The 18,522-nt window shown below is 37.6% G+C and overlaps 2 protein-coding genes across 2 annotated transcripts; both read left to right on the top strand.

The window, feature by feature from the left end:
• The first annotated feature begins 1,480 nt into the window (after window positions 1-1,480).
• LOC110883520 (disease resistance protein RPV1-like) lies at window positions 1,481-3,645 on the top strand. The gene is made up of 4 exons (XM_022131249.2): window positions 1,481-1,987; window positions 2,186-2,274; window positions 2,362-3,294; window positions 3,379-3,645. The coding sequence occupies exons 1-3, from the start codon at window positions 1,509-1,511 to the stop codon at window positions 2,985-2,987; spliced, it is 1,194 nt and encodes a 397-aa protein (XP_021986941.2). The 5' UTR covers window positions 1,481-1,508; the 3' UTR covers window positions 2,988-3,294; window positions 3,379-3,645.
• Window positions 3,193-16,255, top strand: LOC110883518 (disease resistance protein RPV1-like). Its single transcript, XM_035989227.1, has 4 exons — window positions 3,193-3,294; window positions 3,379-3,525; window positions 3,761-3,871; window positions 15,161-16,255. Exons 1-4 carry the CDS (start codon window positions 3,193-3,195, stop codon window positions 16,253-16,255), a joined length of 1,455 nt encoding a protein of 484 aa, XP_035845120.1.
• The last annotated feature ends 2,267 nt before the right edge of the window (window positions 16,256-18,522 follow it).

Here is an 18,522-nt window from a genome sequence, read left to right as displayed (position 1 = left end):
GCCACGGATAGACTACGAATTCCCAACATTCACCCCCTGAATTTCTGAGCCGTATACGGGAGGTCTTCAACACTAAGTAGATCCCGCATCTCCTTGAACTTGATTTTTGTCAATGCCTTCTTTGGAAATGGTTTTCGCATTTGTGTTCCAACCATGCACTCTTCGCACACCTTATTCTCGTGACGAATCTTTGGAACTCCTAAAACCAACCAATTCTTTTTCTCCAAGGTCTTGAAACTAGCACGCCCGAGTCTCGCATGCCATAACCACGAATCTTCACTGGTTTTCACCATAAGACAAACGAGAGTGCCAAAATGGTCTCCGAGGTTTGGTCACTTTTGCTACTTTAGTTCAAAACTCAAACCTTTTAAATTTGGGTCCCTGTGGTTTCAATTTTGTTGTCATTTTCAACCAAAAGCAAAATCTGGTTAAATTTTTCAGCTAACATCCATTTTTTTTTTGTCTTTTTCCTCTCTTTTAATGAAGGGCAAAGTGGCCAATTTTTTTTAATTTGTTGAAATAAAACGTTAAAAGATCATTTTGCCCTTCATTAGAAGAGAGGAAAAAGATAAAAAAAAAAACTGGATGTTAGTTGAAAAATTTGACCAGATTTTGATTTTAGATGAAAATGACAACAAAATTGAAACCATAGAGACCCAGATTCAAAAGTTTTGAGTTTTAGACTAAAGTGACAAAAGTCACGAAACCTCAGGGACCATTTTGGCAGTTTACTCTTTTCTAAATATTCTCGTCATTCTTTAAAGTCAAAGTCGGAAGTTGTTGCGTGTTGGGGATATAATTTTCTTGTGAGAAATAGAACAGCAGATCAGATCAAAACAAGAACAAGTCAACGGCTAAAATTTATAGCGTTGGAGTATTTGGTTGCTGTTTCGATCAACTATTTTGAGGTTATTTTTTCACTCGATTCTTTAAATTTATGAAGTAGTGATGGTTTATTTGTGGTGGTTTTCTTGATTAAAAGTCGTCTGATGTTTGAAAGCTTGTTTTTATTTGGTTCGGATAGTGATTGTAGTGTTAGATCTGTTGGCAAAACGTTTGAAATCGGCAAAACTGACGCTGATGGTGTTTGACTTTTCTAATAAAGTCAAATTATGGCTTTAAATCTGATGATCTAATCCGTAACTGAATCTTGTTTATAAAACGGTCAAACAGATCACTTGAAATCAGATACACAAATCGTTATTCATTAGGTCCCAAGATCACCATTTTATAACTTGGTTCAATTGTTTGACTTTGACAAAGTCAAACATTTTGCATTTGAAATCAGATACACATATCTTATTAACCCTGGTAATTAAGCTGTAAGGTGTGATTACCAGCTTATGGGTTAAAAGCGTGATACGTCGTTTCTTTGCAGTCATCTTCCAAGAAAAGATTTGATTAAGTTGTAGAACCCGTAAAGCATAATAAAAAAAATACACTCTTATGGGTTAAAAGCGTGATCTGTTGTTTCTTTGCAGTCATCTTCCAAGAAAAAATACACTCCAATGGCGGCGTCTTCTTCAACATCATTCGTTAAGGAGAGCTATCAATATGATGTGTTTTTGAGTTTTAGTGGTGAAGACACACGTAAGAACTTTGTGGATCACCTTTATGAGGCTCTTCAGCGACACGGTATTCACACTTTCAAGGACGACAAGCGACTCAAACAAGGAAAAAGCATCAATGATCAGCTTTTGAAATCTATTGAAGAGTCAAAGCTGTTCATCATAGTTTTTTCAAAGAAATATGCATCTTCGTCTTGGTGCTTAAATGAACTTGTAAAGATTATGGAATGCCAAAAGTTGGACGACCGGATTGCTTACCCTGTTTTTTACGATGTGGATCCGTCTGACGTTCGCAAACAACGTGGACCAGTCGGAGAAGCTCTTGCCAAACACACCAATAAAGAGATCGGGAAATGGAGAGAAGCTCTGACTGAAGCAGCCAATCTGTCCGGTTGGGATTTAAGGAACACTGCTGATGGGTAATTTCTTTCATAATTTCTTTCATCATTTCTCCATGAAAGTATTCATTCTTTTTTAGTTTCTTTCTTATTTTGAGGAAAGCTCAAGCATTGTTGCTATTGATATGTTATTATGTCTTACAGTTTGTATATTGACCTTAAATATAACTTTTTGTGTGGGTTCTTGAGTAAGCATACTGAATCTTCTATAATTCACAGGCATGAAGCCAAAGTGATCAAGTTAATAATTGAGTGGATCTCACTTGAGTTACGACCCATTAATGTGAACTTGGATGATAAATTAGTAGGCATTGAACCCCGGCTACAGGACCTTGAGAAGTCTTTAGATATCGCTTCGAACGAGGTTCGCATGATAGGAATCAAAGGGATGTGAGGTGGTGGTAAGACTACACTAGCCAGAGCTGTGTTTGATAGAATATCAGTTCACTTTGAAGCTAAAAGCTTTGTTGAGAATGTCAGGGAAGTTTCAAACGCGTCATTGTACGGTTTGTTGTCATTGCAAAGAAAGATCCATTCAGATTTGCTAAATGATCAAGGCAACAACGTAGGTAGTGTCCATGATGGGACAAACATGTTGAAAACAAAGATGCGTGGTAGAAAAGTCCTTTTGGTTTTAGATGATGTGGATCATCAAGAGCAACTTGAGGCATTAGCTGGTGATCTTAATTGGTTCAAGCCTGGAAGTAGAATTATCATTACAACAAGAGATGAGCAAGTCTTGATAGCACATAGAGTGAAATCGATTCGTGATGTTACCCTATTATCAAATGAGGAAGCGATTGGCCTCTTTTGTAAGCACGCATTTGGGAAACATCTTCCAATTCAAGAGTATAAAAAGGAATCACTACAAGTTGTACAGTATGCTGCTGGCCTACCATTAACAAACAAAGTTTTGGGTTCATTTTTGTGTGGTAAAGACAAGCATGAATGGATAGACGCATTAGCAAGACTCAAAAGAATTCCGTTGAAAGAGACTTGCAAAATTGGAATTAAGCTATGAAAGTCTGGAGGATGATTACAAGGAAATATTCCTCGATGTTGCATGCATATTGAAGGGGTGGGAGAAAAACAAAGCAATTAGTATGTTTGAAAGTTGTGGATTTCAGGCTAGAATTGGTTTAAGAGTTCTTGAGCAGAGATCTCTAATAACTTTTCATGATTATGGTTTTGGCCCTTGCTTGAGCATGCATGACCATATTGAAGAAATGGGCAAGAATATCGTACGTCGTTTACACCCAGATGAGCCCAACAAACACAGCAGATTATGGATCCAGGAAGAAATTGAAGATGTATTGGATAATGACTTGGTAAGAATGAGGTTTACTTGTAACATAGAGATGAGATAAACACAATTTGCTTTACTTTTGACATGAACAATTCTTGAATTATAGGGTTCTGAAGCGATAAGGTGTATAAGTCTAAAGCTCACCCCTGATATTGTTTTGGAAGGTCTTGGAAACATGAAGAAACTCAGATGCCTTATTGTAGATCATAGATATGGGGATAAGGATCGTGATGACCTTGTGAAGATTGATGAAGTTAGTCAATACTTTCCAAATGCATTACGATACTTGAATTGGAACTATTACCCTCATTGGTGTTTACCCCAAACCTTTCAAGCAAATAATCTTGTTGAGCTTGACCTGTCTTTCAGTAGAATCAAACAACTTTGTGTGGGGGGGGGGGAAAGGTAGGATGATTGATTAATAATTTTGATTTATCTATTGATCAGTTACTAATTAGTATATTACCTTCTTTTTGGTGTGACATCAGGTTCTTAAGAAGCTCAAATCCATTATACTCAGATCCTCAAAGGTGAGGACCCTTGACCTTGGGTTGACTCCGAATCTTGTGAGGTTAGATCTTTCATTTTGTGATGATTTGGTAGGACTTCATGTGCCAGTTGGATGTTTAAAAAGGCTTACGTACCTAATGTCACACCCCAACCAATGGCGGAAACATCGGGATGAGACGAAGTGTGAAGATTGCTAGAGACTTCATAACACTATTTGTGTCAATATTTAATAAACCGATTTCATTTCATAATTAAGTTGTCAACAATACAAGGAAATTCAAATAACAAGTTCAAAAGAAATACACAACAACATAATCAAAATTGATACAACATTTAAACCTAAACGTCTATATGTGTATCTAGGCATCATTACTACTTCATTTCATAGCATCATCATTATCAACCTGTAACATGTTAAAATAAAATTTCAATGCAAAAGCAAAGGCGAGTACACAAGGTTTAAATAGTATAGCATAAGTATAAAGCATTTTACTCGAATCCACTTGGCAATTTGTAAGCAAGGTAATTAGCATGCATATCATTACGTCTAAACCCAAAGTATCCACTAGTATTTAGCATCCCTCGCCACAAAAGTGACGAGACCGTATTGTATAATGACCTAACAATCCCCCGTCGGGTGGTGTGCTACTCCTATAGCGCTATAATTGTTAAGCGAGGGTATAACATAGTAATGGCATAAAGCATGTATTATCTAGCATAACAAGTAGCATGTATAACGGATTGAGTTCATAAAGCATGTTTATGTGTGTGTAAGTGTAATTTTGTATGGTAACATGTTACAACCCAAAAGTGGTTTAAAATGTAAATGGGTCGAGTGTACTCACGGTTTTGCAAGCTTTCCCACTTGAATCCGTGAAGAGTTGATTTGATGGAGGGAACACCAAGTTATCCTACAAGAGGAAAGTCAAGGTGTATGAGTAATTTGGAAGAAAGATGGGATATTCGGACTTAAGATTCAAAGAATGAAAAAGTAAATATTATGAAAATATTCACTATGGTATTAGCACTTGTCTTGACACTATAGTAATCCCTAAGGATTTGTATGTGATTTCATAGGTTCAAGACCTATTAGAATCGTGACAAGGAACTACACACATAGTGATAAACTTATTAGCTTGATAGGGGATTTATATAATCACTACCAAGGGTTCGGTTTTAAGGTTTATCATAGTTATAATATACATAATAATATACTTAGTCATGTAGGAGGCGGGAGGTTGGACCTTCCACTTTGGTACCTCTTGGTGTCATATAAGTCAAGTAGGAGGTGGGAGGTGAAACCCTCCACTTTGGTACCTCGAATGATTTATTAACATGTGGTCATGTAGGAGGTAGGAAGACGAATCTTCTCTTTAGGAACCTCATAGATATGTACAAGAAATAATACAACTAACTAAGCAAAACATCAAGTGGTGTGTGGACATGTATGTAGGTTAGCCTAGGCTAGCCAAGTAGTCACACCATCTTCAAGTTCAAGACTTGACACCACTTGTGAGCTAAGAACTCGATTAAAACAGAACGTTTAGAGTGTTTAGACACTCCTATTAAGTGTAAAACAACCTTGGTTTGGCTTTACTAATCATACAAGAGACTAGAAGCATAAGAACACAAGTTTGTTTGAAGTAAACAAGAGTTTAGAAAGTTTTAAAAAACACAACAGAAAGTTTATGGACACTTTTAGGGTATTTCCAGGTCTGATTTCTCCAAGGAGAGATCAAGGAATCAAGCCCAAAGATTATCCAAGCATTTAGAAAGAAGAATCAAGTGATTTGGTTGAGTTTTGAGCAAGTTATGCTCACTTTTGTAAGAAGGTATGAATCTGTCTGAATTTCTGATTTGCAAGAACTTTGAGAGTGATTTTGTAGAGATTAGAGAGTTGTGAAAGTGTCTAAGGGCTTGGAGAAGGTGTGTATTTATAGGGAAGGATTAGGGTTAATGTTAAGAGGGTATTAAATAAAGGGGGTGGGGGTTAAATTAATAAAAAAAAAGGAATGCGGTGGCTGCCTTGGTCCTGCAACCGTAAGGCTGTTCATAGCCATAAAGTTTCTCTTTTTTTTTTTTTGTAATGACATACATATGGTATATATTAATTATGCATAACATATATCTTATTATATTACAAGTAGTGGAGGTTGAAAATAATAAAGGAAACAATTAAATTCTGCCCCAATGCTGCGAATGAAACTAGACAGATTCACATCTTCTTTTTTTTATTATTTTTTTTTGGCAATTTAATATGCATATAGTGGAGTAAAAATTATGCATTTATGATGTGCACTGTTTGTTCATAAACCAAAGTCAACATGCACTAAATTGGGTTATTTGAACAACAAAAAAAAGAAGTTGAAGTGGTTGTTATGTCCTATCGGGACTGTTACTTTTTCTTTCTCTTTTTTTTTTTTATAACATAACACATAATAAACTAGTTTTTTTTTTGTTATGACAATTTCATTTGTCATATGCAACATATACGTGAATGTTAATAATATTATTATTATTATTATTATATTACTATTTTATTATTAGAATTATTATTATTATTATATTATTACTAGATTTATTATTATTATTATTATTATTATTATTATTATTATTATTATTATTATTTAATCACGCATTTAGTAGCTAACAAGCACGTATAACTTATGAGTATCAGTATGTCGAGTATCGGTTGCATGTATGTGTTAAAGATTGGTAACGTATAACCCAAGTATTGCAACACGTATAAGCATGTATAAAAAATAGAATTTCATTACGATCGAAGTCTCGGATTTACATTGGTTTGAAACGAAATACGAAACACAAAAGGAACAAGCTTCCAAAAATAGAAATACAGGACACGTTTTCTAATTATGGAAAGTACAAAGTAGCGGGGCGTTACAGTCTTCCCTCCTTTAGAGAATTTCGTCCCGAAATTGAGGAAGACTTAGGGAAGAGATGTGGATACTTCGCCTTCATATCACTCTCGAGTTCCCAAGTAAATTCAGCGCCATGTTTTCCTTCCCATCGAACCTTGACGATAGGAATTCGACTGCGCCTCAATTGCTTGGCTCCTCGGTCCATGATTTCGACCGGTTTTTCCACAAAGTGAAGTGTTTCGTTAACTTGTAAGTCTTCGAGAGGAACGTGGAGTCCTTCGTCAGCTAGACATTTCTTTAAGTTGGACACGTGGAAGACAGGGTGTACATTGCTGAGTTCTTCGGGCAGGTTCAGTCTATACGCAACCTCGCCAATCCTCTCGAGAATTTTGAAAGGACCAACGTAGCGAGGTGCGAGTTTCCCTTTCTTGCCAAATCGAACCACGCCCTTCCAAGGGGATACCTTGAGAAGCATGAAGTCACCTGTCTCGAATTCCATAGGTTTGCGTCCTTTGTCAGCGTAACTCTTTTGTCGGCTCCTGGCTTTCAATAAGTTGTCTCGAACCTGTAAAATCTTGTCCGTCGTCTCTTGTATAAGCTCGGGACCGGTGATTTGGGCTTGACCAATCTCGTGCCAACAAATAGGCGAACGGCACTTGTGACCATACAATGCTTCGAAAGGTGCCATTTGAATACTCGCGTGATAACTGTTATTGTACGAGAATTCGACCAAGGGCAAGTGTGAATCCCAGTTGCCACCAAAATCTATTACGCATGAACGAAGCATATCCTCTAAGGTGTGGATAGTACGCTCGGTTTGACCGTCAGTCTGAGGATGGAAGGCAGTGCTAAGGTTGAGTTTAGTACCCATAGCAGATTGAAAGGTTTGCCAGAGACGAGACGTAAAACGAGCATCACGATCAGAAATGATGTCGATGGGAATACCATGACGACAGATTATCTCCTTCATGTAGACCTTAGCCAATTTCTCGACTTTGAAATCTTCACGAATAGGGAGAAAGTGAGCTGACTTGGTCAATCGATCAACGATTACCCAAATGCTGTCATGACCAGCAGTAGTGCGAGGAAGCTTAGTGATAAAATCCATGGCAATGCTCTCCCATTTCCAGATAGGAATTCTTGGTTGTTTGAGTAAGCCAGAGGGACGTTGATGTTCAGCTTTCACTTTGGAACAAGTGAGACATTTTGAGACGAAGGTGGCTATATCCTTCTTCATTCCAGGCCACCAATAGGATGTACGCATATCATGGTACATCTTGTCGGCACCAGGGTGAATAGAATACTTCGTGTTATGGGCCTCCTTCATCAGGAATTTGCGAAGATCATCACGGTTGGGAATCCAGATGCGATTGAGATAGTATAAAATGCCATCAGATTTGGACACGAGACTATTTTCAGCACCACATTGCATCTCGTTGTAGAGGTTACCCTCATTAACGGATGTGTACTGAGCATTACGTATGCGATTTTGAAGATCGTGGACGAGTTGGAAACAACGGATACTCTTGACGTGAGTTTTACGACTAAGAGCGTCGGCTACTACATTCGCTTTACCTGGGTGGTATTTGATTTCGCAATCGTAGTCGTTTAACAATTCCACCCAACGACGTTGACGCATATTCAGTTCCTTTTGGTTGAAGATGTGTTGAAGGCTCTTATGGTCGGTGAAGACCACACATTTAGTACCATAGAGGTAGTGTCGCCACATCTTCAATGCAAAAACGACTGCACCAAGTTCAAGGTCGTGGGTAGTATAGTTTTTCTCATGAATTTTGAGTTGTCTCGATGCGTAAGCGATAACCTTGTCACGTTGCATAAGGACGCAACCAAGGCCAAGGTTTGAAGCGTCGCAATACACGACAAAATCATCGTTACCATCAGGAAGCGTTGGGATAGGAGCATTGCAAAGCATGTCCTCGAGCGTTTGAAAAGATTCCTCTTGTTCGGGACCCCAAACAAAAGGTCTCTCTTTTTTAGTCAAGGAGGTCAAAGGAACAACGATTTTTGAAAAGTTGGAGATGAAACGACGATAGTAACCAGCAAGACCAAGAAACGAGCGAACTTCAGACGGAGATTTAGGTGCGATCCAATTTTTCACAGCTTCGATTTTTGCGGGGTCAACGTGAATTCCAAGTTCGTTGACAGTATGATCAAGGAATTGAACCTCTTTTAGCCAAAATTCACACTTGGAGAATTTGGCGTATAGACGTTCAGCACGAAGGAGTTCAAGGATAAGGTGCAAGTGTCGCTTATGCTCTTCTTGCGTCTTGGAATAGATGAGAATATCGTCGATGAAGACGATCACAAAACGGTCCAAGTATGCTTTGCACACGCGGTTCATTAAATCCATGAAAACAGCAGGTGCGTTGGTTAAACCAAAGGGCATAACCATGAACTCGTAATGACCATAACGTGTACGGAAAGCGGTTTTAGGTACATCTTCTTCGAGTACTCGAAGTTGATGATACCCAGAACGAAGATCGATCTTTGAAAAGTAGGTCGCGCCTTGCAATTGATCGAAGAGGTCATCAATGCGAGGAAGGGGGTATCGGTTTTTGATAGTAAGCTTGTTGAGCTCACGATAGTCAATACACATACGAAATGATCCATCTTTCTTTTTGACAAACAAAACGGGAGCGCCCCAAGGAGAAGTACTAGGGCGTATAAAGCCTTTGTCAAGAAGCTCTTGAAGTTGACTCGAGAGCTCTTGCATCTCAGAGGGTGCTAAACGATAGGGGGACTTAGCGACAGGTGTAGCACCAGGCACTAAATCGATGCGAAAATCGACAGAACGAGCAGGAGGCGGACCAGGAAGATCGTCGGGAAATACATCCGGAAAGTCGCGTACAACAGGAACGTCGCTTATGCTTGGGCCTTTGTCCTTCTTTTCCACAATGTGGGCGAGAAAGGCGAAGGTACCCTTGCGTAAGCATTTGTTTGCTTTGATACACGACATAAGCTTAAGGCCTTGAGAAGGCTTTTCACCATAGACGTGTAGAGAATCACCGTTTGGAAGAGGAAGGCGGATAAACTTTTCAGAACAAACAACTTCAGCACGAACTCGCCTAAGCCAGTCTATGCCTACTATGATGTCAAAGCTACCCATTTGCATAGGTATAAGGTTGATCGAAAACGTATGATCGTTGAGAATCAAGGAACAATTGGAGAGAACGGAATCGACAGTGACGGTTTTACCATTAGCGACCTCGACAGCGAAAGATTTTGGCAACTTAGAGTGTTTACACTTGAGCAAGGACTCGAATTCTAACGACACAAAACTTTTATCGGCGCCAGTATCAAATAGACAAGAAGCATAAATATGGTTCACAAGGAACGTACCAGTAATGACATCATTCGCGTTTTGAGCTTGAGCAGTAGTGAGAAGAAAGGCTCGGCCTCGAGCGAGTTGTTGAGCCTGTTGTTGCTGCTGCTGCTGTTGTTGCTGTGGTTGCTGTGGTTGTTGTGGTTGTTGTGGTTGTTGTGGTTGTTTTCGTTGAGGACAGACATCTGCCATGTGGTTGACATCACCACACTTATAACATGCCCGCACACGAACGGTTTGGTTCTGAGGTTGATTGGGAGCAGTGTGTTGAGCTACCATAGCCTGGTTTTGATCGTGCTTCAGGTTGTTGCGACAACGGTTGGCAAAATGCCCTAGTCTGTTACAGGTGAAGCATTTGCGACAGGGGGTGCCAGTAGGATGATGGTAAAAGCATTGGTTGCATTTGGGCCACGACCCAACGTAGTTTCCTTGTGGTCCAAAGGTTGTGGGATTAGCGGCTGGTACGGTTTGTAAAGGTTGTGGGTTTGGCGGAGTGACGACCGCACAATTTTGGCTTGAAGCCTTCCGCTTCTTGCCTTGGTTTTTCTTAGACGGTTGGGAGGGTTTGAGCTCATCAGGAGCGTCAATTGTAGCTTAGCGTGCACTCCTCGTTGAAACCTTGTCAAAGGTTCCATGAAGAACGCAGTTGTTGTTAAGTTCGGTGGCTATACGAAAAGCATCTTCGATGGTTTGGGGATTAGCAGAGGCAAGGTGGTTTGTCAGGGAAGGTGCAACACAACGAACGAATTTGGCTATGGTCTTAGGAACGGTCTCAACTTGTCCAGGGCAAAGAACACTGAGTTGTTTAAAGCGTGTAATCAGGCCATCCATGTCACTCCCCTTCTGAGTAAGGTTCCAAAATTCGTTCTCCAATTTTTGGAGTTCATGAGGGGGACATAAGTGGTCTTTCATAAGCTGTTTGAGATCATCCCAAGGCATAGCATGTGTGACCTCGTTTCCTCTTTTGTTACGTTCAGTCGTTACCACTCGAGTGCCTTTTCACGAAACACCCCAGTTGCATTCAAGGTTCTTAGTTCGTCAGGGCAACCACTTTGCAAGAAGGTAAGCTCGATGGCATCAAACCAGTTCATCATGGCGGTAGCGCCATTCTTGACAGTAAATTCTAAGGGTTTACAAGCCATGAATTGCTTAAACTGGAAGGTCGGTTTGGGTTTGTCTGCCTTTGAGTCAACAGAGCCATGCGGTGAATCGGTTTGAATCTTGCTAACGATGTCGGGTAGGACTTTAGCAAATTGCTTGGCCATAAATTTCATGCAATCTTTTTGAGACATGGCGGTGGAAGTCGAACCCTTCTTTGACTTGCGTCTCTTGGAGGAACTAGACGACATCTAAAAGATTGAAAAAGAGAAGGAAAGGATGAGACTTGATCATTAGTTGAAAATAAGGTTTGTGTATGTAAAAGCAAGTAAATGTTCATGTATCAAGTAAAGTTCACATAGAGCATAAGTTACCACATGCATTCAACAAGTATAACACATAAGTTGCGTAAAGAGGGTATAAATTTAGTTTGTTCACGAGAATTATCATTGTTTGTGATTGCGGTAACGTGCGAAATGATTAAAACGACATTTCGAAATGAATGAACGTTCAAGTATAAAATCACATATAAATTGAGATACATAAAAGAGAGGCTCAATAAAACATAGGATTGTTTCGGGTAGAGAAACGTCGACAATTCCAAAGTGGGTCGAAAGTCCTTTCGATTTAGAGATATTGTGCTTTGGCCTATAAGTAAGATACTCTCGTCGAGAAGCGATTAACGGTATCTTACCCTTCCGGTTACTACACATCTCTAAATGATTGGAACATTCGGGACTTTGGCGAGAATAAAAATCAAGGAATGGGACTTAATCGACAAGATGCGAGTTTCACCCCTTACTTGACGATCTCGTACCCTAAATGTGGTTGGTACTTGTCGGCCAAAGATAAAATTTTGACACTTTGACAAGGGTCCACTAGAGTTGAAATGGAAATTACCATTAAGTTGTGGATGTCACTCCTAGCTTAATGGTGAATTTCGTGCAAAAATAGATTAAAGGTAGAGTGAGAGTCATTTACCAAATTGTGGGTTTCACGCCTATTTTGGTAAAGTTGTCTCGTTGATGTTACAAGAGTATAAAATAGCATAAGTGTATTCGTGTTAGCCTTAGGAAAGGCGCATAAATTTAATAACAAGAAGTGTAGCTAGGAAGCATGCATGGTAGAGTACAAAAGTTTTAAACAACAAATAAGAGACAAAATTCCTAGGACTATAGATTAGGGCAAAAGCATGGCAATTTTCCTAATTCCCTATAGTTATGGCTCTGATACCAATCTGTCACACCCCAACCAATGGCGGAAACATCGGGATGAGACGAAGTGTGAAGATTGCTAGAGACTTCATAACACTATTTGTGTCAATATTTAATAAACCGATTTCATTTCATAATTAAATTGTCAACAATACAAGAAAATTCAAATAACAAGTTCAAAAGAAATACACAACAACATAATCAAAATTGATACAACATTTAAACCTAAACGTCTATATGTGTATCTAGGCATCATTACTACTTCATTTCATAGCATCATCATCATCAACCTGTAACATGTTAAAATAAAATTTCAATGCAAAAGCAAAGGCGAGTACACAAGGTTTAAATAGTATAGCATAAGTATAAAGCATTTTACTCGAATCCACATGGCAATTTGTAAGCAAGGTAATTAGCATGCATATCATTACGTCTAAACCCAAAGTGTCCACTAGTATTTAGCATCCCTCGCCACAAAAGTGACGAGACCGTATTGTATAATGACCTAACAATCCCCCGTCGGGTGGTGTGCTACTCCTATAGCGCTATAATTGTTAAGCGAGGGTATAACATAGTAATGGCATAAAGCATGTATTATCTAGCATAACAAGTAGCATGTATAACGGATTGAGTTCATAAAGCATGTTTATGTGTGTGTAAGTGTAATTTTGTATGGTAACATGTTACAACCCAAAAGTGGTTTAAAATGTAAATGGGTCGAGTGTACTCACGGTTTTGCAAGCTTTCCCACTTGAATCCGTGAAGAGTTGATTTGATGGAGGGAACACCAAGTTATCCTACAAGAGGAAAGTCAAGGTGTATGAGTAATTTGGAAGAAAGATGGGATATTCGGACTTAAGATTCAAAGAATGAAAAAGTAAATATTATGAAAATATTCACTATGGTATTAGCACTTGTCTTGACACTATAGTAATCCCTAAGGATTTGTATGTGATTTCATAGGTTCAAGACCTATTAGAATCGTGACAAGGAACTACACACATAGTGATAAACTTATTAGCTTGATAGGGGATTTATATAATCACTACCAAGGGTTCGGTTTTAAGGTTTATCATAGTTATAATATACATAATAATATACTTAGTCATGTAGGAGGCGGGAGGTTGGACCTTCCACTTTGGTACCTCTTGGTGTCATATAAGTCAAGTAGGAGGTGGGAGGTGAAACCCTCCACTTTGGTACCTCGAATGATTTATTAACATGTGGTCATGTAGGAGGTAGGAAGACGAATCTTCTCTTTAGGAACCTCATAGATATGTACAAGAAATAATACAACTAACTAAGCAAAACATCAAGTGGTGTGTGGACATGTATGTAGGTTAGCCTAGGCTAGCCAAGTAGTCACACCATCTTCAAGTTCAAGACTTGACACCACTTGTGAGCTAAGAACTCGATTAAAACAGAAAGTTTAGAGTGTTTAGACACTCCTATTAAGTGTAAAACAACCTTGGTTTGGCTTTACTAATCATACAAGAGACTAGAAGCATAAGAACACAAGTTTGTTTGAAGTAAACAAGAGTTTAGAAAGTTTTTAAAAACACAACAGAAAGTTTATGGACACTTTTAGGGTATTTCCAGGTCTGATTTCTCCAAGGAGAGATCAAGGAATCAAGCCCAAAGATTATCCAAGCATTTAGAAAGAAGAATCAAGTGATTTGGTTGAGTTTTGAGCAAGTTATGCTCACTTTTGTAAGAAGGTATGAATCTGTCCGAATTTCTGATTTGCAAGAACTTTGAGAGTGATTTTGTAGAGATTAGAGAGTTGTGAAAGTGTCTAAGGGCTTGGAGAAGGTGTGTATTTATAGGGAAGGATTAGGGTTAATGTTAAGAGGGTATTAAATAAAGGGGATGGGGGTTAAATTAATAAAAAAAAAAAAGGAATGTGGTGGCTGCCTTGGTCCTGCAACCGTAAGGCTGTTCATAGCCATAAAGTTTCTCTTTTTTTTTTGTTATGACATACATATGGTATATATTAATTATGCATAACATATATCTTATTATATTACAAGTAGTGGAGGTTGAAAATAATAAAGGAAACTATTAAATTCTGCCCCAATGCTGCGAATGAAACTAGACAGATTCACATCTTCTTTTTTTTATTATTTTTTTGTTTTGGCAATTTAATATGCATATAGTGGAGTAAAAATTATGCATTTATGATGTGCACTGTTTGTTCATAAACCAAAGTCAACATGCACTAAATTGGGTTATTTGAACAACAAAAAAAAGAAGTTGAAGTGGCTGTTATGTCCTATCGGGACTGTTACTTTTTCTTTCTCTTTTTTTTTATAACATAACACATAATAAACTAGTTTTTTTTTTTTTGTTATGACAATTTCATTTGTCATATGCAACATATACGTGAATGTTAATAATAATATTATTATTATTATATTACTATTTTATTATTAGAATTATTATTATTATTATTATTATTATTATTATATTATTACTAGATTTATTATTATTATTATTATTATTATTATTATTATTATTATTTAATCACGCATTTAGTAGCTAACAAGCACGTATAACTTATGAGTATCAGTATGTCGAGTATCGGTTGCATGTATGTGTTAAAGATTGGTAACGTATAACCCAAGTATTGCAACACGTATAAGCATGTATAAAAAATAGAATTTCATTACGATCGAACTCTCGGATTTACATTGGTTTGAAACGAAATACGAAACACAAAAGGAACAAGCTTCCAAAAATAGAAATACAGGACACGTTTTCTAATTATGGAAAGTACAAAGTAGCGGGGCGTTACACCTAAACCTCGTTTATTGTAAGCGGTTGAAATCTGTTTCATTTATCAAGGATTTGGAATCACTTGAGAATCTTAATGTAAGTAGCTTACATCTAAAGGAGTTCCAGAATATAATCCTGTGCCACTCCAACAGTAATCTGCAACAGCTTGATTTTGGTGGTAATGATATAGAAAACCTGCCTTCGTCAATTGGAAATCTTCATAAGCTTGTTAATCTATCATTCAATGGTTGCAGAAAACTCAAAAGTCTTCCAGGAAGCATTTGTAGTTTACAACATTTAAGAGTTCTTAACCTTGGACATAGTGGCATAGAGGAATTGCCTGAGGACATTGGCCAGTTGGAGTGTTTAGAAGAGCTAAATTTAACATATTCAAAAATTAAACATCTCCCGGATAGCATTTGTAAGTTGAAACATCTTAAAACTCTCATTCTAGGTAGTTGTGAAGTTTGTAAGTTACCCGAGAATTTTGGTCAAATAGATTCATTAAAAAGACTAGATCTAAGTTGTTGCAACATAAGAGATATTCCACCCAGTATCTGTAAGCTAAAGCATCTCAATTATCTTGACCTTGGTGATTGTTCTGAACTTGAGAAATTACCAGAGAACCTAGGAGATTTAGAAAGTTTGAATAGACTAAGTGTAACATCAACCAAGATAAGAGATGTTCCATCCAGCATCTCTAAGCTAAAACATCTCAAAAAGCTTTACCTTTGTAAATGTTCTGAACTTGAGAAACTACCAGAGAACCTAGGAGATTTAGAAAGTTTGAAGACACTAGATCTAACATCAACCAAGATAAGAGATGTTCCATCCAGCATCTGTAAGCTAAAGCATCTCACTTATCTTAACCTTTCTAATTGTTCTGAACTTGAAAAACTACCCGAGAACCTAGGAGATTTAGAAAGTTTGAATACACTACTTGTAATGTCTACCAAGATAAGAGATGTTCCATCCAGCATCTGTAAGCTAAAGCATCTCGAATATCTTGACCTTTCTAAATGTTCTGGACTTGAGAAACTACCACAGAACCTAGGAGATTTAGAAAGTTTGAATACACTACTTGTAATGTCTACCAAGATAAGAGATGTTCCATCCAACATCTGTAAGCTAAAGCATCTCGAATATCTTGACCTTTCTAATTGAGAACTACCAGAGAACCTAGGAGATTTAGAAAGTTTGGAAGAATTAGATCTAACGGATACTCCTATAGTCCTATAAGTCATCTTCCCGATAGCATTTCTTTGTTGAAAGGTCTTGAAATTACTGGATACGAAATAAGGATTGATCCAGATGCAATTCTATTTTAAGAACAACAACATATTCCATTTGCTCCCAAAAGGAGAAGGGCCAATACTGAAGCAACAACAAGCGATGCAGGTTTTTTGTTGAAATATATAATGTTATAAACTCATTGAATAGCATATAGTCTAGTGAGAGAGGTATTTGAAATATATTTATGGTTTTGTAGGTGACAAGGTTAAAGATGGAGGATATTAATGAGACTTTGTGAAAGGCTGGAGCGGGGAACAAGTGGAAGCTGGAGGGGCATATTGAAACTAGTCTTAAATCCGTGTTCAAAACATATAATCATTCTACTGTTGACATTTGTAGTGATTTGCAACCAGTTTTGGAAACGATTTGAAGGATAAATTAAACAAAGAATCATTTTATTACGAGACATGAATCATGAAAATAAGGGGTCAGCAATTCAATACTTAAGGGGGGTTTTATGAAAATATTTATTTATCATTTCTTTCATTTCTACCTAGAGTCCATTTATCAATATTAGGAATTTCAAGTTCTGTAAGTGGCTTGTTGCACTGATCTCACTTATGTTTGTTCCTAGAAATGCTGCATTAATCTCATTTACTCATTGCTCCAATCATTGGTGCTTTGAGTTAGAAACAAACAAATCCGACTTCCGAAGTCAAACTTAGAATTTGACTTCCGAAGTCAAACTAAGAATTTGACTTCTAGGTTGGACTTTTGACCTTTTGAGGTCAAACCTACAATTTCTTAGTGGGTGCTTCTCCATTATTAACCTTGTCGGATGTAAGTGTGTATTTAGAATTAGGAGACATTCTCAGGCCATCATCTAGAGCATGATTTTCTAATATCTCATGTGCTCTACCGACTTTTGGCTTTTGGCTCTACAGTGGTCTAATGAAGCATTCTGAAATGAGGTTCACCTGCAGCGTAGAACTCATGAGGGTTTGAACCACAATAATTAATTTGTTGCTCTTTAGACACACATGAGGATCTGTGTGTTTGGAATAATGTATGATATTTTCTTGAGTTTAAAATGTTGATTGATATGAAGCTTGATGACATGCAAAACATGTCTCTGCATATGGATTCTATACAGCAGAGAAAATTTAATAAAAATGGAATTAATTACTGTTTTCGTCCCTATAGTTTGTCAAAAATCACTATTTTAGTCCATTAGTTTAAAAATTGCGATTTCAGTCCTTTGGTTTTACTTTCGTAACCATTTCAGTCCACCTCATAACCATTTCAGTCCCTGTACTTAACAGAATAATGGATTGAAATGGTTACGAAAGTGAAACCACAGGGACTGAAATCGCAGTTTTTAAACTAATGGACTGAAATAGTGATTTTTGACAAACCACAGGGACGAAAACAATAATTAACTCATAAAAATGAAAATATAAGAAACTAGACAAAACATCTGAAAACAATTGCCATTAGTTCCAAATCAATGTGTTTGTTTGGCAAAAGCATTAATGTTATACGACCCAAACCTCATATAATGTTACACGACCCATATAATGTTATACGATCCAAACCTCATATAATGTTATACGACCAGTATAATGTTATACGACCCATATAGAATGTTATACGGCATAATATTTTCTCTATGTATACGAGCCGTATAACATTATACGAGTCATATAACATTATATGGCCAAATACTTGTGATGTTAAATTATTCTATACGGGCCGTATAACGTTATACGGCCCGTATACAGGGTGTGAAATTAAGATTTTAGGGTGTGGAATTATTATGACGTATTTACAATTTCATGTTCAGTATTCAGGGAGGTTTTTATTGGTAAAAGGTGCAAAATAGTCAAGTATGTTTTTTTGTCAAAGTGGTCCATCGAGTCAACAGTAGTCAATGGTGGAAGGGAGTCTTGGTTTTATTCGAATTTGTATTGTGCACAGTTCTTCGAATACTCTCGACCATTGCACTGGGCATGTTTTGGATGGGTAGTCAAGTTTTGAGATGAACGGGCCAGAAATAAGCCCGTACTTGCTCAATGGTAAGTAGGCTGTTACTACCAATACCATGAAATGAAGACTGAGGCATTCGGTTATGATACACAGGCTATACAATGTTTGAAGAATAGGCTCACCTAAAATGTAGAGCACTTAAAAATTACTAC

Source organism: Helianthus annuus, chromosome 4 (genome assembly GCF_002127325.2).
Source record: "Helianthus annuus cultivar XRQ/B chromosome 4, HanXRQr2.0-SUNRISE, whole genome shotgun sequence".
Lineage (NCBI taxonomy): Eukaryota > Viridiplantae > Streptophyta > Magnoliopsida > Asterales > Asteraceae > Helianthus > Helianthus annuus.
Note: the sequence above shows the minus strand (reverse complement) of the source record. Positions and strands in the feature narration are given on the sequence as shown.